The following is a 22,396-nucleotide window of genomic DNA, read 5'->3' as shown; positions in this document are numbered from 1 at the left end:
TGTTAGTTATGTTTAAAAAGTGGCCTTCAGTGAAAAGCATGTATTGAATATTCAGAAAATTATAAAATGAAATTAATTTTATTATAGAAATTGTTCTGCGAGACTTCTAGGGAAGACAAATACTTACATTTTGACATAAACAAAACTGAATTATACCGAAGACACAATCTACCGTTTTAAACTACCAAACATTTTCCTCCTCCGGTTCAGCAGTCACCATGTTCAACAAATAGCTTACGTTTGTCTGCAAGCTTTGGAAAACAATTTCTGGATTGGCTTCCTTTTAACTATTTTTGTCTTGAAATGATACAGAGATTGTTTGTTTCTACAGGTCCACGTTTGAAACAGAAATGGGCAGTTCTTGATATCAGCTGATGATGAAAAAAGAATGATGAATAAGCCTGCACAAATGATCTTCCTCTCACCGATGCAAGACCAACTTGGTTTGACAATCCATCCACGGTTGTTCTTTTTTTTTCCTTTTTTGTCATAACATACAATTGGCCATTACATGTACAAATACATCAAAATGACTTAGGTTGGAAACTGAAAAACAGATTTTTTTTTCCATTTTACGTTATAATACCGGGCACTTTACAGAAGTCTGTTCTCTTTTATTCTTTAAGTCTTTGTGTCCAAAGAATGATAGAGAAGTGGCACTATCCCAGTACAAAAAGGTCCTTTAGAGCCTTCTCCTTTCCTTCCATAGTTAAATACTGCTGAACAGCCCTGCCTTGAAGCCAAATAGACATAAGGAGGTGAAGAAGCTCCTCTCTCTTTTCCTCTCCTCTGTTTTCTCTTTTTTTGTTCTCGTGTGTCTTGTTCTCACTGTAGTCTGGGCCAGTACTGGGACATGTCTGGTTCACTGCCTGGCACTTGGACTGGTACAGACACTCCAGGCGAGATTAGACCTGTAGCATGTGGAAAAAATGTGGAAATATTTAGACTTGTCATATTATGTAACTTAAGAGCAATTCTCAACAAAAAAAAACATGTATAGAGTATGCATGTTTAATATATAACAAATCAGACATCGAGATTTTAAATAATAAGTTAAATGTTAAAAAAATATTTAATTAGTTTATAAATAAATTTCTGAAAAAGTTAAGACTGTCGTACAAATTTTAATAAAAATATAAAATTTCTTGTTTAATATTTTAATTAATTTAAAATAAAATATTAAAATGATCTAATAGAATAATACATTTTAAATGCTATGTATTGTATATGATAAAATATTAAATCATAAAATATACAAAAAAAATAATAAATTCAATATTAAAAATATTTAATAAAATTGACAGTAAATTTCAGAAAACACTGAGGCTTATTATGTCTCACATATGTGACTTCAGAGCATTTTCTGCTTTTTAAAAAAAATGGTATACAAAATTTAATTCATTTTAATTAAAAAATTTAAAAACATTTAAGAAAGTCTTTAATAAAGAAATATATAGTATTACAATTTTATTTTATTTTTTAAATATTTCTTTTAATTTTTTGCTTTAGTAGAGGAATAAAGGTTTACCTGTTGAGGTTGTGCCTGAGGTGGCCATTGATTGGCTGTTCATATGTGCCTGCATGTGCGGGGGTGTGTATGTGTCATAGCTCCGCCCATTCAGTGAAGGACTAGTGGGCAGCATGCAGGAGTAGGATGAGGTCTGGCTGGGCTGTGGAGGGGGTAAAAAGGGCAGACCTGTCAGCAACACTCACATCTGATAGAACCCGCCTTACAGACCTGTATGCTGTAATTGCATAAGATTTTACACTGCTCTGAAATATCAAATTACTAATCCTTTGAAATACTAAGGCAAGCCCAACATAGCATAGAACAATATAGTACAGTGTGAGGCACTAAACTGACAAATGTAGACATACTTGCATAGGAAGGTTGTTGGCCATGGTGAAGCTTGGCATTGGTGGCAGGGCGCTGTATGTGTTCGTAAGGGCTGTGTCTGATCTTCCCAACATTGAGCCTGATGTGAAGGATACTGTTTAAAAAAAGGAAAAAATAATCTAAACATACTATTTTGGTAAATTTTCACTAGTGTTTGCTTAAGGCCCTCGTGAGCCAACAATATGCATGTTGTAGAGGTTTTACCTGGCGTTGTGGGCTGAGGGATTGGCTGATAAACGCTAGTGCTGAAGCTGCTACTGATGGGTATGTGACTCGAAGAGTTTGTGGCTTGTCTTCTTTGATTTCTTAACTTCTCCTCTCTCCTCCATTTTGCTCTTCTGTTCGAGAACCACACCTGGAGAGACGTACTTTAGTTAGTTATCAAAGACATTTTAAAACGATGTAGAACAAGCGGTATCTAGGATGAATAAAGATAAAGTGGGACGCTTTTGTATTTAATATTTGTCCCTTTAGGTCTTCATTTCTGTGTTGATGTATTTCTTAGCACCTGTATTCTTGCTTCCGGTAAATCTATTTTCGCAGCTAGTCTCTCTCGTGCAAAAACGTCAGGATAGTGCGTTCTCTCAAACTCTGGTGGAAACATTAAAAAATAAGCCATGAGTTAAAAAATTAATCATTTTCTGTTCAATTACACAATGGTTGCTTAAACGTCATGCATTTAATTTAAATATAAAAGTTTACAAAAGTTTTATTCTTGAAATGAAGTGTGATTATTTTGTTCAGTTGTAGCTAGTCTACAGATGCTTTCATATTAGCTCTATTCTTCATGTTTACCTTTTTCAAGTGCTTCTATTTGTTCTTGTGTAAAAGATGTGCGGTTTCTTTGCAATTTTCTTTTTAGCTGAAGCCTCATTTGGGTTTCATCTGAATCCTCTCCATTGGAACTTATTGAGTTTGTGTTCTCACCGCCTCCGTCTGATTGTTGGCAGCCATCTGGAAAGGAAAGGAAATATAAAATGTAAGTTTGTTCTGTTTATTCACACTTCTCATTCTGTGTTTGGACTCTAGTTTTTAAATAAGGTATATCTTGGCTTGCCTGTCATATTTAGATTTTGGTAGAAAATGAGTGGAGCGTTTTGCAGGCTACTGTATCGCCCTCTGCGATGTTGTGGGAAAACATTTAGAGCACGCTCACTTAGATCTTTCAGCATCGAGTCACAAAGGCTGACAAGCTTGAGGGCTTTACAGAAATGCGATAAAATGTCCCAGAAACCTTTTCAGATCCTCTGAAATGTTTTTTAAAAACCAAACACCCTCTCCCCCTTTTCATTCCCGAGTTCTTCAATTAGGCTACGGCCACCATATGGGCGTTTTCAGAGCTATTGAGGTGACCACCAATACTTGAATAGGAGAGGGATGCTTTCACAGCTACACAATGCGGGAGAGTAAGGGTAACTCTTAAATACTCGCTGGGAGGACGGATGGCACAACTTTCGTGGGTTGAATTTTGAGGACACAATTGGAGCGGGCGACAAAAGGATTCTCTCCAGCAGTCATTGTAGCACGAGGATTCCAGTCAACAGACTTTTCAGCTCGGCGTGTTAACCTTTATGCTCTACTGTCATTAATCACTGTCCCTAGGGCCGGCCCGTTCAACCTCGGTTAGGATTTATACCTTCTGATAGGCGCAGGAAGAAAAACAGCCAGGCCACCGTGAATGAGACATCTAAATACGAAGCCTCTTGTTTGTCTCACAGACTAAAGGATTGGAGTGCCAACTGAGAGTCGATAAGCTTTAACCTGCTGTGTTGTTGGACACCAGTACATTTAGTTTGGAGTTTGAAAAAAACTTGATGTATTGTGGAGAGTCTTGCGATATTAATGAAACCCCAAGCTTTTACATGGGTGGTAGTGTAAGTAGTCACATGGCCACCCAGTTGCATTTGAAAGATGATTTCTGTGCACTATACAAGGAAGTCATGTATAACCTGTCATAATTTGGAATATATATTATTTAAAGGGTCTGTTATGAATGTATAAAATAAAGCTCATATAGGACCTGTAAACATCATAATTGTGACCATTTGGAAAACACAGAGCCTGCTTTTAATAACTGTGTCCAATTAAAAAAAGAAAAGAAAATTATCTTAATCTTAATTATAAATTAAATCATTTTATCAGTTATCGTTCCATTTTTCCCTACAAATATAGAAACGTGTGTGTGTGTGTGTGTGCATGTTTATGTGGTTTATGAGGACACAAATTTGTATAATGACATGGGTATGACAGAGGTATTACAATATGAAGGTGGTTTATGAGGACACTGCCTATGTCCCCGTAATTCAAAAGGCTTAAAAAAACATACTAAATGGTGTTTTTTTGAAAATCTAAAAATGCACAAAGTCTCCTGTGAGGGCTAAGTTTAGGTGTAGGGCAATAGCACATACAGTTTGTTCAGTATAAAAACCATTACGCCTATGGAGAGTCCCCATAAACCACAAAAACCAACGTGTGTGTGTGTGTGTGTGTGTGTGTGTGAGAGTGTGGTCACTGTATGATTGAGCAAATGTGTTTTTGGACTCTGTTGTTTCCCATAGGTTACAGTTGATCCAGAATAAAAATTTTACATTCTCATGATTGTTTTTTTTGGAAAGACGGTTTGTTTCATTGGGCTATCCATAGAGTAAAAATGCACGTGTTTATTTAGCTAGGAAACAATATGACGTTAAATGAGTTAAAACTACAGTGTTATGAAATTAAGTGCACCATTCTTGGAGTATTTTTGGAAGTAGATTATTTGCTTAATGTGTACATTTTTTATATATATTTTCTGGAGATTGTGAACTGAGTAAAAATCATATAATTGAATAAGAGACTAAAATGAAGCTCACTGCATGCGCATATAACCATTGGAAAATATTCTGTCAAAAATGTACTTTTCCATACTTTTTATTGATATGATGTAAATTAGACATGGTTACTCTTCTACTGATGTAGCAAGAAATATCAGGCTACTAGCTTTCCTTTTCTTCTCAAAGTTATTTATTTTTCAAAGAGTGCATTTCAATGTTCTAAGAAAGTTTTAAAAGGTCTTTGTGTTTAGTATCCACAATTTTCAAGAGCTAATCCGAATGTGTGGCCTGTTCTCAAAAGCCTGACCAACTGTCGCCAGATTTCGGATTTCTTTTCTCTGAGAAAGGCGCTGGGAAATAAAATCATTCCTTATTGGGGCGTTGTTCTAACCGGTGAGGCGGAAGGCGAGCAAAAAGGTGGCAAAACAACCACGGCATCTTTCAGCTGTGGAGGCCTTGATCAAAACATGCGAGGACCCTTGGAAAAAGAAAAGTGTCCAAATCCTTTAGACGGCTTTAGCACCCCGAGCCTATGGCGGAGGAGGGGCTGCTAGGAGTCCTCTGAATGCGATAGAGTTGTCTCTTTTAGCGTCCTGTCAGCCCAGATGAATCCGCTATTTTATTCTGTGTTGCGTGACATTCATCAGATTTCGACCATATTTGTCTCGCTAAGAAACCTCACCCTGACTAATAGCCTACTTTGGGAGTGGACTTCGAAACGATAGTGATGAAAATTATACAGGCCTAAGTTAGCAATTTAAAAAAGCATTAGGGTAAGGTTTGTAGACTCGCAAAAAATTAGCCAGCCACAAATGTATTGTTGTTGTTGTTGTTGTTACATTGTTTCATATTTGTCGTAACAAATCAAAAACTAGATGATTTAGAGTTCTGGCAATGAATCCACAGAATAAAATAAATAAGCACTTTTATTAATAAGATTTCGTCTCAAACATGGTGCGTACGAGACCATATTTCATAGGCGTATCCTGCACAGTATTTTATGTAAATGTCCTAATTGCAATTATAAAGAAGTTAAATATTATAAAACGTAATTTGCTCGAATGAGCCAGTTTTAGGCTACTCTCCTTTGTATAAAACACGTTTGTTTTGATATTTTACAGTTGCTGTAAACCAGTCAATAATTTGACAGGCCGATATTACACAGACAATAATTCTCTATTTATCATATCTTTTTATATGTCTGTCTTTCGTTGTGTAGCGCCTTTAACAGTGACAAGTCTAATTGGCAGACGTTGCCATGTCATGTCCAGGGTGTCTCCGGTGGAACATTTCCACAGCTGTCTCCTCAAACTAAACGCGTATTTATGTCGCCTTAATGGGAAACAAAACGTTCTCTAATGAGCTATTACATAGCGACAGAACTGTTCCCTTAACACATTTTTCTGTGTGACAGAAAAATATTTTGTACAGGGAATCCTTGTTTATTCGATGTCGCGTTCTTTAAGAATTGTGAAGGTGGATTGCAATTATTATTATTAATTTTTATATCATCATTATAGTCATGGCATTATGTATTTATTAATTCAAACATAATTAAATTGTTGCTGTTATAACAGTGGATTAATCTCCGTGTAACATGCATGATAAATGATTTAACATGCATTTGATAAATTAGAAAAAAAGTTATATATCGTCTAATAATATGCTACTTAAAAGCATGTGGATTAAAAAACGACATACTTTTATTATTAATATGGAAATTGTTTTATATATTACGCATTAAGTTCTATTACGCATTAAGTTACTACTAACAACTTACTGCATTAAGTTGTTACTATTACGCATTAAGCTCTCTGATTAGCCTATAATTATTTATATATATATATATATATATATATATATATATAATTAATTATAGGCTAATTTACTCCAGGTTGCAAAATAACAATTAAATTTAGCGAATCCAATGCCCCTTTTGACACAACCTTCCTCTATGAAAAGTAAAATAGCCATACCTTGATTGGGCTGTCCTGGCACTGAGGTTCCGGGGTACCATCCCGGCCGGGTCCCCCACGTGCCGGTCTGACCGTTCAGCATCCTCAGCTTTTCATACATGCCATCTGCGCCCATCTGTTGCTTTTCGCTAGCCAGGTTGCGCAGTACTCTGTTTATCGATGACACCTGAAAGACGAACCCAAAGATGCGGCACATTAATTAAAGAGCGCATCCGCGATGTGGCATGTTGGCTTTTGGAACGATTGGCCCCATTTCTGCACAGGCTTACATGCCAGAGCATTACATCGCATTGCATTGTCCTCTGGTGTAGAGGAAATAATAGCAACGGCCGGAGAAGACCGATATTGGAGAATGTTCACGTTCAAGGTCATTGGTGCATGCTTTTAAAACATTGCATCAAACTATTACGCATTAAGTTCTCTGAAAGAACTTACACTGGGTATATTATCGTTTGTGCAGACCCCCTCTGATAGCAGCCTGTCTCGGATTTCCCACGCGAAGATTGACGGACACTCCCTCTTGTACTGGGCAATTTTGCCGACCACCTCGGGAGTCGCTACTCGTGGTTTACTTCCTCCGATCGCCCTGGGTCTGATGGAGCCCGTTTCATAGTATCTACCCAAGATTTTACTCACGCAGCCGTTCGACACCTAGATGGAAAACAAAAGAAACAATTCACATACATTATTTAAGACTAGTGTGAAATGTTAAGTGTATGCTGCAAGCAATGATAAGCTTACGTTTTCATTGTCCAGCACTTGGACTTTTGCATCAGCATGGGTCTATAACACAAGAAATACCTTTAACACGAAAAATATGTCTTCAGTGGTACGAGAAATTGTGCACTTTTTAAAATGCATTTCGGTCGCCAATTTTAAAAATTGCCAAATGGGGAAAAAAGAGAACTTCTTCGATCCATTCCACAAGACTTCGGTTTATGCATTCCAAATTGACATTTGAAATGAATCCTTGTTGTGCGCTGGCATTAATAATGCAAGGACTTAAAAAAAAAAAAAAAAAAAAAAAAAAAAAAAATAAATATATATATATATATATATATATATATATATATAATTGTTTTAAAAACTACTATACAGCTGGAAACAAGTAAGTATGAAAGCACAAATGTTAAGCAAAACTAGTGTATAAATATTTTAATTCTTGGTGAAGAGTTCACATGAACGGAAAATATGCATTCTCATCACCTGCAGAATCCGGGATATGTCACACGGCCGCGCGCCACTGTGAGCGAGTTCAACTATTTTCTGTCTCGTGGAGTCTGGCAGCGGTCTGCCGTTGACGAACACACCGCCGAGCTGGTTCACTCCACTGTGACCTTAAAAAGAAGAAGGTAAGATCCCGTTGTAAATCACCAAGCATTAAGCGCAGGAGCCTCAAAATACAGACTCTATTTAAACAGATTCCAATCACAGAAGCCTTCAGGTCGCGATTGTCTAAAATGAGTCAAGCATTACAAGAGCATTGTCAACAAATCTCAATCTTCAGAGTAAATCGCTTTTAAATCAGCATAGCCGGTCATTATTGCTATTGTTCAGCTGTCATATGTTTTCGACTGTTCTCCAGATGTGCTCGTACTATCATAATCTCCTAATGCACAACTGTAATATAATTACACATGCAGAACATTGATTAAGCGTCAGCGCTCTCGTATGATCTGGAGCAAAACATCTCCAACCCACTGAGCCGAGATTTGCGCATCTTTGCAAAGCCTTAAACGGATCAGACGGCGTAATGCTATTTGTGGCATTATATGAAAACATCTTTAACCCTGCTATGATTTAAAGCATAGCCTCACTGTTACTCACACATTAAGTAAAACTTTTTTTAAAGCATCAACCAAGGCACAGCATTATGTTACTTTGTCAGTGGAAAATCCCCTAAAAAGCAGACCAAAGGCACCAAACCTGAAGCCAAAACGGAAAAGCCAGCCTTCCCGGGTTGCTTTACTTCTCAGCTCCCTTCCCTCCGAAGCCTCGCGTTAAATTGAGTCCAAGAGCACACGCTCCTTTGCAATAAATAAGCTCCAAATATAGAAGAGGGGGAAAATATGATGAGCCTGCCTGACATTTGTCTTTAAAATAAAGCTAGCTGCACGTCAAGTTTGAGCTTAATTTCTGGAAATAGGCGGAAGTCGCCCTGGATCATGCATGGAAGGCTAATTGAAAAGATCAGTTGGAGCACTTGTGGCAGGCATGTCACTTTATGACATCCCTCTGCTTTTGAAAATCGCATCGTCACGACAAATAGTAGCATGATAAAACGACCCTTTCTGTCTGCATTTGGATATCACTCAGACTAAATTGGACTCTACTCATTTCCCCTTTAAGGGAAGCTTAATTTTAAGGTAGCCAGGGGCTGTGCGCGTGTACGTCCACGGGGGCGCGCCTCGCCCTTAATAAATTAAAAGTGACATTTCATTTTTTCCCAAGTGACAAACCTCCATTGCCTATATTTGCGCACTGGGAGCGAGTCTGCGGGATGCTGTTTTGTTCTGTAGGTTTATGCATAATAAGTATGCACAGCGAAATATAAAATCTGAATTATGCACGAATGTTTTATTTTTATTATGCACACTACCTGAGAATTATTTCTGATAATATTTCTGGCACACATAACATGAAGAAAGGCGGAAAGAAAATCCATATCCCTTTTCGGGGCGAAGTTTAATTTGTATTTAAATAGACACATGTAGATTTATTGGCTTTGAAATCAAATGCCGTATGGCTTTAAAAGTACAGCCACTTGATTTGAGCTCGCCAACACGCAGATTAGGATATAAAATCAAACTTTCGATTGAAAGGTTAAATCTTAATCGTTCTATAATTCCCCACGGTGAATGGTGTCGGTCTCGCCCAGTGGCAATCATTACGCGCGCGGTACTCTGTTTCTAATCAATTAATAAGAAGACATATGGTGTCAATTTGGACGCTCCTCTCTATATACACCCAAGAGTTATTAGCACAAAGCTTGGATTGCCGCCTGTGACCTTTAAACAAACCAAAGGCCTAACCCGAATGATATCTTTTTAGTAATACACGCGAGACATCACACGACAACATTTGTGTACAATAACACCGTTTGTCCCTAAGAAGGAAAAAAAATCAACGGAAAGTTTTTAGGCAAAAACTTTTTTCGGCGAGTAATATTTTATTTGTTTTTTTGTTTTTTTTATCTCAAGGCCTTTTTCAATAATGGTTTGTAAAATGTGGGAATATAATTTTTTTATTTATCGCTCATACAGTGCTCCACTTCAGCTGACCTAGATTTAAACGCTCCTTTAAAACTCCAAAGTGTCGCACCTACAGAAATAGTCTATGGACGTCAAAATTAGTGACTAACACAGTATACCAGTTGTTAGTATGAGGACAGATAAAAAAAACTGGCACTTACAACAATAAAAACAATAGAAATGAGAGGATGACATTCAACACACCTTCATTACAGATGTCATACACCTCTTGTCCAGCATTAAGAGAGAAAATATGTCTCATTTATTGTAATCATAACTTACTCAGTACTTTCCACAAATGACTAAGAATATGTTTTGCTAGTTGGCCTTCACACATCTCAAAGACACAGACACATCCGCGCATGTAATTTATTCATGCTCTACAACACTCAGTGTTGCATCAAAGCTCAGTCTATTATTTCACTCTCACGGTGTTTCATAAACATGATAGACGTTCCATCAGAATCATGCAATGTCAATTTCGTCTCTGCTAATGGACTAGGTGGATTGGCCGCCGATGCTAACATTAATTCAGCAATTATTTAAAAGCAAGTCAAGCAGAAACATCCTGTCTCTCTCTAACACACACAGACACACACAATTATGCAAAGAGCATATGGGTTAGACACTCTAACTAGGTTGTGTAGATATGCAGAGATATGCAGGCTTCCATGTGAGTTTTTTGTCATTCGAGGAATTTCTAGCTGGGAATGTAATTTTTGCTCTCTCAAATGTAGCCTGTAGAATTTTAAATAATGGCTTAAGATGTTCCATAAAACTCTAAAATTGTTAAAGTCAGGCTTAAGCAATGAGTTTAACTTACTATGCAGTGCTCAGCTACTTTGAGGGAGCTGTATGAATGACAGGCAAAAATTTGGCAGCATGCACACGCCCAACACCCCTGATGTACAGTGTAAACTGCCTTCACTAATATACCAAAACAAATGCTTTGCTGGCTAGACGCCCCTCACGTTTTTCTCGTGCCACCCCCCCCCCCCCCCCCCCCCACCCCCAAACACCTTACTTTTAAATAATAAAAATGCATTTCAGAAAAAGAAAAGAACTCCACTTACTGTTTTGCATCATGGACGCGACGCCAGATTCCCACGTGGCCCGGTTATAGTATTCTATTAGTCACAAAGAACCAATAATAATGATCAGTTTCACATTTTTAAATCAAGTGTATTGCAGTGCATTGTGTGTAAGACTTGTGTGCAAGAAAGTTACGGACAATATTTGTGTGGGCTGAAGCCTCACATTTTTTGCATTCATGCTGCAAAAAGTTAGAACAAAAAATACTGTCTCCACAAATACACTTATGTCCAGGGTTTAAAACTTGCCTGGAAACAGAGTTGACTGTCCGCTTAAAACAATTTATAGACTCTCATCTGCTTCACTCTATTAAAATATCCCTAGGACAAAGCAAAACAATTTATTAGTACACCTATCCATAATTATTTCTTTAGCATTACAACTAAATCTAATATTGGCTTTTTTTTAGGATAGTGTTTTTATAACTAATAAATTGGACAACAATTAATTAGTTTTTCGGTTTAATGAAAAAAAAAATCCAATGTTTATTATAGTTAAAATCTTTTCTTATTTTACGTTTACTTGTTTATTCGAATAATCATAAAAATATAGTCAAATTACTATTATTATTGTTATTATTATACAAATTACTTTCGACCTGTACACCTCCTTTTCCCTTAACTTCATGATTAGAACACTTCAAATGTTGTGGGCAAGGCCTACTTTTTTCCTCTCCTTCAGATACACTGTTCTGGTGACACACGCTGTCTACCTCGCCTGGCTGCGCTGCAAAAGTAAAGCCAGGAGGGGGTGAGGGGTCCCCGACAAAGCCCCGCTGAATTTTAACAATAGCTTTCTTTCTCCCTCTACACCAAAACCCAGAGAGTAAAACCCGGGCTCCCTAACTAGCTACACCGCTTCCAACTAAACGTACCAACAACTCTCAAAAAATACAAAGAGCTGAAGGGAGCGAGCCCCCCTCCTCCTTCTACACCCGGTCCAGCATACCCCCGCAACAGCCAGTGCAGCTCACTATGACCCGGTGCCCGTTGTCTCAATGCCTTTTTGTTTGTCTCGTTGCGCGAAATAGAAAAGTAATTTCTTGTTATAAGTATCTGGAGGTAATTGTGTTACTGGTATGTGTCGTTAAGGGCTGTAAAAAATGTACAACAGCGCAGTGGGGTGCTTAATTGGTAAAAGACAATTGCAATAAAGAACCCATTCAATACATTTACCGAAAAGGAGGCCACTGAAGAAATACTCACTGCTTTGATTTTTTTTTTCTTTTTAAGTAGATTGATTGTGTGCGCGGTTTACAGTACACAGCAACAAATAAATAAATACACCAATCGCCAGCCAGCGTTGCACGTATTTCATGAAATAAATATGTACTGTATTGCTTTTTAAAATTATTGTTTACTCTTTGGATATATTAAGATTTTTTTTAACAACGTTTCACTTTTTTAATTTCTCTAGAAATTACATCAATTCAAAACCATATTTGGATCGCAAATAAATATTTGTAATATCACGATTAAATTTGATATGAAGTAAACCATTCAGTATTTCTTTCCCACGTGGGTTATTTAAGGTCTTCTGCCTGCACTCATCTTTTTAGTTAATGATCTGTTTTAATAGTGCTAGCTGTAATTGACAGGGCCTAATCTGCATTTTGTTCGTTCTAATGTGCACATGAAGGCTCTTAATTAAAAACACTTATTTAAGCCTTTGATATTCGGCTGAAAGTAGATTCTAGTCAAAGTTTAGAAAGCTGAAAACGGTGCTGATTTATACAAATTTATAAAAACTACTATACGTAGCCTGTATTATAGCATGAAAATTACTGGCACCGTAAAATCAAGATGCATAAAAAGAATTAGATGCTTTAATTTGACAGCATTTACTTGTATATTTGTCAGATGTTTAATGTAATACTTTTATAAGACAAGATTTAGATTAGATACAAAAATAATATCGATCATATTTTTGTTCGTTTTTTACTACAAACTTCACAACAAAAATTGAGTAAATGAACTGTTAAGTTTGAAGTTTAAATATTAACGTAATTAATTATGCTTTTTAATGGTTAGTCTGGGACAAAGAAGGCAGCGTTTCCCTGACTGAAAAGCAAAACACCAAGTTCACGGTGCGATTTGGTGGTGGCGCCCGGCTGAATGTGATGGTGTGATTCAACCTGACACTCCACCTCATCGGGTCATTGCGTTCCCATTTTCAGAACTGATCGCGGTCTTGGCCTACTGTGACTTTTTGCTTTCCTCTGTCATAAATAAGAAGTTTGCTTGGCACAAAACTCGACGTAGCTAAAGCATAAAAAGGCAAAGAGCGTCCGTGAAAATCCATGATAGAGTTTGACACCACGAGCTTTTAAGTTTTCTTTTTTAGTATCGTGCTTTTCGTTGAACGTTTTTGTTTTGATAAACAGTTTCTGCAAGGCCATAACTAACTTTTTCCCCCATAATTATTATTTACAACCCATTTTTTTGTTTGTTTAAAGGTAGCGTGCATTTAGCATTTTCACTTGTAAGTGGTGCATGCTTGCAAGTTGCTCGAAACAAAAAAAATGTCTTAACTTACCTTTTTGAGGCATAGTTCCAACAGCCTTCGTATCCTTGCTGATATACTTCGCTTACAATAAGGAGAAGACTCTGAAGTTCTAGAAAATCGTCCTCAAACAGTTTGTCTTTTATAGTTTCCAACTGATCTCGGGCGGAAAATTTAAATTCCCTGCGAAGGAAACAGAGATTGACAGTAAAATGGGATGTCAAGACTGCGCGAGACTGAAAAATGTGCGCTCGTGGGAGAGAGTGAGCGAGAGAGGGGGAAAGAGAGGGAGAGAGAGAGAGAGAGGGCGCGCACCTATGCTGATTGGTGATAGCACTCGTGTATTAATGTATGTGTTCCTGGTCTGTGCCTCGCCTCCTCTCCTCTTCAGTGGCCCATTAGCTGAGCCTGACCTCTGTCATCATCTCCCAGCAAAACACTTCCTCCTGCCCCGGTGACAGAGCGGGAAACAGGGCCGAGCAAAAAGCTAGTTTTCAACCCTACTTAATCACTCCTCATAAGCATATGATTCTCTCCAGAATTTTTCCATTGAAATGCCTTTGGGCGTTCACGTTAAAAACTAGTACCTGTTTTTTTTTTTTTTAACGTACCAGGAAGTACCATGGTAATGTATTTTGTTTGTTTGTTTTTTGGCATGTAAGCGTGTTCTTGGAATTATCTGGAATAGCCATATTTTTTATGAGAATTTGCCGTGCCAGTACTTATTTGTTGTCAATACTAAACAAGCGAATTTGTATACAAGTAGCCTAAGCGTTTCTTAAATGTTGGCCTGCTTTATTACTTGCATTTTTCCTTAACTCCGTTATTATTGTGTCAGTTCACGCTACTCTTGTCGATTGAAACGAACCCAAACTTTCTCCACGTGTCATTGTTGACTTGGTGTCTGAGAATGTCATCCGCCTTTACGGCGCGCGCTCAACGATCAGTTGGGAGACCCCATACTATTTACATTAATAGCGTGATTTGTTGTCGTTTTCAGCGGGGGAAAAAGAAACACTGTGTCGTGGGTTGCCAAGGGGGGAATGAAAATATCATTACGTCCATGGCCGGACACTTAAACTACATTTGTTGATTGCTTGGACATTAGCACACACCTCGGTAAACTCCAAAGCAACCCCTCCGAGCCTGTGTTCGAGGTTACATGCGCTGCACTCTCAGCTCGCCACTCGCAGCTTGGGGTGTTCCACCCGTTCACTGGAGTGGAATAGATTCCGGGTTGGGATACAAGAAATGGAGAGGGGAGGGGGGACGTATAGCATGGTGGGACATCTTTAAAGAGAGACAAAATGTGTTGGGACGCACGGAGCATAAAATTAAGCTGTGGATGCATACACTTGACTTCGTTTTGACATGTGAAAAGTGCTAAAAGTCGGAGCTCATCAATAAACTATCGCGAAAGTGAATGCGAGCTCTGACAACCATTGCATTCCCCACTATAACACAATGAGGAAACAAACGACACTGCCAAAGAGTCTGCATCGCAATGGGAGTCGGATAATGAGCTGGCGCGACCGTCATGCACTGTCATCTCGGGTCCTGCGGTGCGACCCCGCCACGCCGTTTGATATTTTCCCTCTCCTTCCCATTTTAAAGTTTTGCTGGTTCCTCCGAAGGTGCAAGTTCAGCTTGAAATGCAACACGTTGTGCTACTGCACTGAGATTCAAACGCTTTTTATTTATTTTTTGTCTGTAGCGTGTCGACTCCATCCTGTTTAATATATTCGTAGCATCCTAACTGATGGTTGTCCTTAAAATAGAGCAGTTTTAACATTACACTTTCAACAATAAAAACTCTTCAATGTTTTTGAAGGTTCAGCACAAAATCTTATTAAGAAAAGCATCTTAATAGCTAACAGTATTTTAAAATGAGGTTGTTCAGTGATGTAATTTATTTGTTTTTAAAGTAGCCTATACCAAAATTTAGTGAATAAAACGTTATGTATGGAAGATTCCATGACATCACACTTTGAAAATATTTTGGTTCTAATTGGAACGTTTAATTTTTAGCAGTGTATTTATTTTAAAAAAGAAAGAAGGAAAGAAAACAAAAATAAGAAGCCACTAAAATATGCTTATGGTAACCAAAGAAGTGTATATTTGCTCTATAGTTTAAAAGGCTGGTCGACATCAAATATTTGACTAGTTCCAGACTTTTCACACGGATGGACTCTTGTAGTCCTCCCATCAATTAGCACAGGTCGGATTAGCAGTCAGTGGTGTTTGGTCATGAAAAAGACCCTAATCTTGTCGCTATTTCCCTCAGGCAAAATAGACGGTGCCTCGCCTCTCCCTAAAAGTTTTCAACAGGGAGAAAAAAAAAACTAATAATAAGGGGCGGGGACAGGACTGAATGCAGCTGACGTCAGAGCGAGCGAGAGAGACGTCTATAGAGAGAGAGAACTGGCTCTTATTAAGGCAATGTGGGAAAAGTTTATCGTTATGGCCAGTGCAAGCCCCACATCCAGTCACCATTTCCTGGGGGAGGGGACCTACCAAAGTTTTTTTGGCGTGGTTGCCCACCGCACTGGCAAAGGGCCCTGTGTAGGCTAACTCTAGGCGGCCATGATCCAAAAAGTTACACATTGTTCCATTTCATTAGGTATAATAGACAAGTTGTTGTGAGCTAATAATTTAAATTATTTCAGTTCTACCTTTTGCTTGTTATTTCAGAGGGAAAATGTTTTGCAGCCTAACTCATTTTAATTAGTTAGTGAAAGTGGATTTCTGTAAAGCTGCATAAAGTGTAAACATTAAAATATTTCGATAAAATAGCAATTGTGACATAATTTATGGACCGTGTAATCTTCATTCAGGGCAAAGTTTATGCATTGCAAGTCAAATGGGAATGTTAATCTTGAAATGTATTTCTAACGACTGTGTTTTATATCAGTACTGAATAGTGTAATTTGCATATGAGCCATATTGTAGCCTACTAGGCTACTTAAAATATTTATTCTACAATTATTTAAATACACAGTTGTTAAATACACAAATTACGCTTTACAGGAAGAATTGTATTTTTTATGGAAAATTAATGTTTTTGTGTAGGCTAGCCTATATAAAATATTAATTTTGCGGCAACCACACATTATTTTTATTTATTATTACTATATTAATTTTAGTAGTAGAAAATATGTTTATATAGACATCAATTTTATTCTTTAACTTACTGGTGAAAGTATTTAAAGTAACTCGAATACGTTAAGCTATCAACTTTAATTTGTTTATTAAAGAAAGCCTTAGTGATGCGCGACGTCCTTGATTCTTAAAATAATGACAACGCATAGTAATAATAATGAAAACAAAGATGCAAAGTATGATTAAATGTTTAATTATATGTACTCTTATCTGACAGATAACATTAGACTATACTCATAATCATGATGTCCTGTTTACAAATGTCTTTACAAGCCAATTAAATGAAATCATGTTTCACATAAAGCAGTTGACTGCACGGTGTCAAAACGTGTATCAAGTATTGAAGAATACTAAATTAACTTCACGGCATAGTTTTAGAGGAATAAAGTTCTGCATGGCAGTCACATTCATGGTAAATTAGATATTGCTCGAGATTAACAGACACCTAAATGCTGTCACCGCAACAATCTGATGGCATAACATTTGTGAAAACATGTTTTAAAGTACAATTTAGAACCTTGTAAACTCACCTCAATAAACGATATAGCCCGTTCCGCTAGCGAATCATATATGAGTGATTTCGTTATGAAATGCACGTTTCCAAATGAGCCTGGAGACGAGAGAAGTGTCTAGAGAGAACCCCGAAACGATTCACAAAACTAGTCCCAAAGTAAATAATATCCAGTCCAACGAGCCGAAAAGGGAACCACGACAGAAGTGGTGAGAGATTGTAAAGCCCTCTTTGTAGTTTGGATGAAAATACTAGCCTATTTAACAGATGAAAGCAGTTCCAACTTTGGACTCTCCCTCGAGTTAACTGTGTTGTCTTGTTGAAAATACCTCTTTCTTTAAACGTGGTTCGGAAGAAAAAAAAGACGTCCTCGTCTCACCATCAACTTTCTCTTAATATTAACCTCAACCTGGCAGTGATTGGCTAGAGTGACGGCCCACGTCACACTTGACGCCATTTATCATTCCCCAAACCTGGAAGTTGAAGCAACAAGAGCTGCTGTCTGTTGTGTGCGAATTTGAGAACCTATAAACCATAGCATGTAGCTTCTTTAAGGTTCATCTCACTTAATAATTCTGTTTACTAACAGTGTTTGAATTAGTGAGGTAGGCTATTATTTTGTAGCCTTTAAAAAACAAAACAAAGGAACACATTTTGTTGTGAATAGGTCTATAAATAATCTTTTTAGGGACAGGATTTAAATGAAATTTAAAATCATAGAAAATAAGCAATGTTGCAGTACATTTATGCTGTTTACAAACGGTAACCTACATTTATACAGGCCAACAAAAAAAGTGTCTCAAAACTCTAAAGTCATGTTAGCTAGTTTTACTACCATAGGAAGTTTGTTATTTATGCCGAATGACAACACAAAATACAGTCTATACAGTCGCCTTTGTTATGGGATCCCATAGCCTATTTATTACATGATATATGTTCAGTGATGCAGTCATGAAAATAATTTCTTCAGATGTGTAGGCCTTAGCTATATAAAAAAGATGAAAAATTCGAGATTGTGGCGTGTTATTGTGTAAAGCAGCGATGCTGCCAACGTAGTCTAACTTAATATTAACCGTATTAAAGATTATAAAGATTGTATTGGCAGATTCGTAAAAGTATGCACATTTTAAAAGGGAGAACACAGATGAGCATCAAGTGCTGCCGCCGTTTAGGACTCGTGAAACCGGTGCAACCCAGCAGAGTTCTTGAGATCTCCACTGGAACCCGCACGGCCTGGCCCCGCTTATCAGGCTGTCAATAAAGCGAGATGGGGATGCTAAAGCCGGGCCAGGTGCTGTCTCTCCCTCTCTCCGCTGGCCTGCACTCCAGAGCGCGATCAGGCGTAAACTTAAATCTGTCCAGCCAGCTTTCCCTTACGCCGACCCTCTGCTTCCAAGTGTGTGTGTGTGTTTGGGAGAGAGAGAGAGGAAAGCAAGGGGAGCCCACCCGACACACATATATGACACATATACGACACTTTATATGATGGCACACCAGCGAGTGTTAAACATTCTGAAAAAATATTTTATTTAGGCTATGTTTATTTACTATTATTATTTTAAGAAATGTTATAATTTTAAAAATATAATATTATTAAAAATTAAAACATACCGTTATAAAGACACTTTACACTACTCATTAGGCTGTATCTGACTCCACGCTCCCTTTCACTATTTTACGATTTTATTAAGCTACATTTTGTTGTTAAAATGTAGCCTATGACCGTTTGCATGTATGTTTATGGTGATTAAATAAGCGACGTATTGGCTTTTTCTGCTCTGAAGAAACATTTTCTTGATTATTAAAGCCAATGTTATGCCTGTGGATTTTTGCTTTTCTATTAATTAGTAGCTAATCAAAGCTCCTTCGATTTTACAAAAAAGTGACGGCCTGTTTAATTCATCATGGGCACAGAATCATTCATGTGGATAATTTATCCATAGCAAAAGCTTTCCTGACTTGTGAAAACACCTGACAAAATATTTATGGCACTAATCGTGATTTTATTGGAGGTGCATTTTTGGTGATTATGAAGTAGGCTAATTTAATAAGCATGCTTGTCTGTGTATATGGTTTTATTTGTTCAGGCGACATTAGTTAAATTCCCTCGGGGTGATTTGATGTAGTTTGCTCCAAGTCGACAGCCACGTCCTGTATGTTAGAAATGAATTTTTGCTCAACACCACAAGGCTGAGTTCGATATTCAGTGTATTTAAAGGCGCGTCAAGCGGAAAGACATTTGATTATTTTCGTCTAATCCCAAACTGTTTGCAGAAGACGCTGTGTTTGTGTGCAAAAAAAAACACGTTTCGTTATCTTCATTAAGACTCACCGCGCCATTCAGAGGCAGAAAGATGCGCCTGTGCGTAACCGTGTTTGGGTAAAATCAACAATTGTACCTCAGTCAAAAGAGAGCTCAGAGTCTGAGATTAGATATTGACAGGGTCCAATAAAGCGAACACTGACACCTGCCTCTGAGTCGATGCATACAACAAAATTATATGAAAGGATCGAGCACGTTTGTCATTTTCTTGTCAAGGAAAAAAAAAGAAAAAAGGACAAAAGTGTTTTGTACCTACATGACTGCCAGTAGGAGTAATTGATTTTTTTCTCCTGCACACACAAAAATTGTTTTATATCAGGGGCATTTTGACTGGCCAGTCAATATATATATAATATATAGGCTAATATTAGTAAGTCTGATGTGTATTATTTTACAGGTTACTGCATGCAAATGAAAAGTAAAATCTATTTTGTTGTGTGAAATGGGAAATGCATGCATGGAAAACATTTCTTGTGTGCTTAAAATTAATTTCTTGAGTCTAAAACGTGTCCGTATGTTTATTTATTTACTCTGTTGCCTTCATGTGGTACTATTCACAGTCTACAGGTAAATTATATGAGTAAAAATGCTCCAACTGTATGGATGAGAATGAAGACTTTTTTGGAGTCCATTCTACTCAGAACATAGTCCATCAAACTCCAAGCTGCGCATTAAGATTATCAAATGACTTGGAAGAGAATGTCTGTTTCAGACAGTGATGTAAAATCTCACAAAATTGAGTAATGACTAAATGATGAGGGCAGACTATTCTGTCCAAAATTCCACTCCATAAATGGACAAATCCAGTATTCTTTGTGATCAGTTAGGTCAGACATATGTCGCGTGCCTCTGGAAAAACTGCTTTCTCCTGAGATCATCCTCCTCATCATGAGGAGAGCTGCCATAATCATTAATGGCTCCGCACTGTTGGTCTTAGATCCTGTTCTGTGTATTTGTTTCTTAGCTTTGTTAACATATTCTTCATTTGACCCTAGTTGCCCTCTTAAAAATTGTGGACTGTGAATACATAAAAGGAAACAAGAAAACGGGCCAATTTTTTCAAGGAACAATTGCATTCCAATGAGTTTGAACTAAATGTAGATACACATTTTTTGTCATATGTCATTGTGTCTTGATTTACAAATATCTTTCCATGTAGTTGCTATTGATGAACAGCTGTGCATTGCATCTAATCAAAGTTCATAGAGACAATGAAAGCACAGTAAAGACCTCTGAACTTGGAAAAGTTCACAAGCCAGAAATATGCATAGTGTCATAAATGCATTTTTTTTTTTATATCCTGCTCCCAGATATAATTGCAAGGAAATATATGCCTCTTCTCATGGTTGTGCAAAGTTTGAATTTAAATATTCTACACTTTATATCGCCGCTGAAAGCAATTTGTACTGTAGCTCCACTTTTTCTTTAACCAAGATCCTGGATTTTCCTTTTCTATAAGCAACAGGCTCATTTATCAGTTTTATTTCAGGTTACAGAAATCTAAGCATACACTGTCCTATTAAATGACCGTACAACAGTGGGTAGATATTGTAGATATTGCTCTGCCCATTCCTCTAAATTAGGCCCATGCAGAGGCAGAGTAAGACATCAAGCGGTGAATTAGGTTTCCCTTTTGCCTGCTCTCCCTTGTGAGTCTTTCCATTTACATTACAATTTCAAATGCCACATCGCTGGGTGTTTTATACAATTGTTGGGGCATCCAAGTGTCCACTGAGACCAAGACCCTTGGCAATTTCTTATAATTAGCAACCCCCATCTTGCCAATAACTGAAAGGATTTCATTTCATCCCAATCTTAATCCATGTTAATTTGGCCTGCGCACCTCCAGGTGTTCTTTCCCCGACGCATGCATTGGAATAAAGCTGCATACTGGGCACTTCAAGGAGTGATACTATGACTGATATGAAATTTTATCCTGCTGAGAAATCAAGTTTTTATCACTATTAGGTAAATAAACATATCTCTGTCTGAATTCAACTTCCCAGTAACTGTATGTGGGCAAGATAAGAAGACATGGAGTAGCTATAAAGGAAGGATAAAGGTAATGCCAATCTAATATGATTATGTAATTAATTGGTAATTTTGGAGAAGGATTTATGAAGTGCAAATAAGATTGGAAAGGAATCCCTGCAAAAGGATGATGAGTGTCATTTGAAATCATAAGAGAATTTAATCTTTGTACGTTTTAAAAAAGAACATACAGTGTGTTTGTATGGATTCATACAGTTACCCTTCACATTGTGAACTACATTTACACGTTTGTCCATTTAGCCGTAGCCTATTGTCTGTCTGAAAATCTCGTTAAACGTGCAGCGATGAGAAAGAGGAGGATTGTTATGTTTTGTGAAACCGCAAAGCAATTTTCTAGGAAACCTGAATAACAGGAGGGAGGAGATTATGAATAAAACTAAGGTCATTAAATCGTGCTGCGTAGCTCCCAGCGAAGCGAAGACGAAATGTAGAAACACCTAAAGTGACAAACTCAACACAAATCTGGCTGATACATTTAAATAGATGCAGCAGCAGCGAATAACAGGAATACTAACACTAAATCAGGCAATAACAACGACAAACCGCCTGGAAAATAGATTCATGGAGTAATGAGATTTTTCCGGTTTTATCTAGCTGACAAATTTTGTCCTAAAGTAAATATTTTGAAGATAATTGAACTGATTGCTACTCGCTTGCTCATCTGAATTTCTGAAAGCGTTGTAAAACAGAATACACTTTCAACAATGCGCAATTTAAACCGTTATTAATTCAGTTAATCAAGTGATATTATAAATAATGTCACGAGCTGTTAATGCAGATTCACTCGTATCCGTTGATATAAATTTCCAGTTTTCCAACA

At 37.5% G+C, this 22,396-nt stretch overlaps 1 protein-coding gene across 8 annotated transcripts; it reads right to left on the bottom strand.

Moving 5' to 3' along the window:
* Window positions 1-61: 61 nt before the first annotated feature.
* LOC306868416 (paired box protein Pax-6) lies at window positions 62-17,598 on the bottom strand. Of its 8 annotated transcripts, XM_079414562.1 has the most exons (14): window positions 17,221-17,573; window positions 13,565-13,714; window positions 11,278-11,349; window positions 11,011-11,064; window positions 7,893-8,023; window positions 7,428-7,469; window positions 7,122-7,337; window positions 6,687-6,852; window positions 2,693-2,851; window positions 2,406-2,488; window positions 2,102-2,252; window positions 1,879-1,991; window positions 1,529-1,670; window positions 62-911 (listed from the first exon to the last, which is right to left on the bottom strand). In XM_079414562.1, exons 4-14 carry the CDS (start codon window positions 11,021-11,023, stop codon window positions 826-828), a joined length of 1,302 nt encoding a protein of 433 aa, XP_079270688.1. In that variant the 5' UTR covers window positions 11,024-11,064; window positions 11,278-11,349; window positions 13,565-13,714; window positions 17,221-17,573; the 3' UTR covers window positions 62-825. The 8 variants fall into 8 exon arrangements, with proteins under 8 accessions (XP_079270688.1, XP_079270689.1, XP_079270685.1 ...); XM_079414563.1 differs by lacking the exon at window positions 7,428-7,469 and having other exon boundaries at window positions 17,221-17,598; XM_079414559.1 differs by lacking the exon at window positions 11,278-11,349.
* Between the last annotated feature and the right edge of the window lie 4,798 nt (window positions 17,599-22,396).

The sequence above is a fragment of the Barbus barbus genome (assembly GCF_936440315.1).
Source record: "Barbus barbus genome assembly, chromosome: 50".
NCBI classification, from domain to species: Eukaryota; Metazoa; Chordata; class Actinopteri; order Cypriniformes; family Cyprinidae; genus Barbus; species Barbus barbus.
The sequence above is the reverse complement of the archived record's forward strand: the minus strand, read 5'-3'. Positions and strand labels throughout refer to the sequence as shown.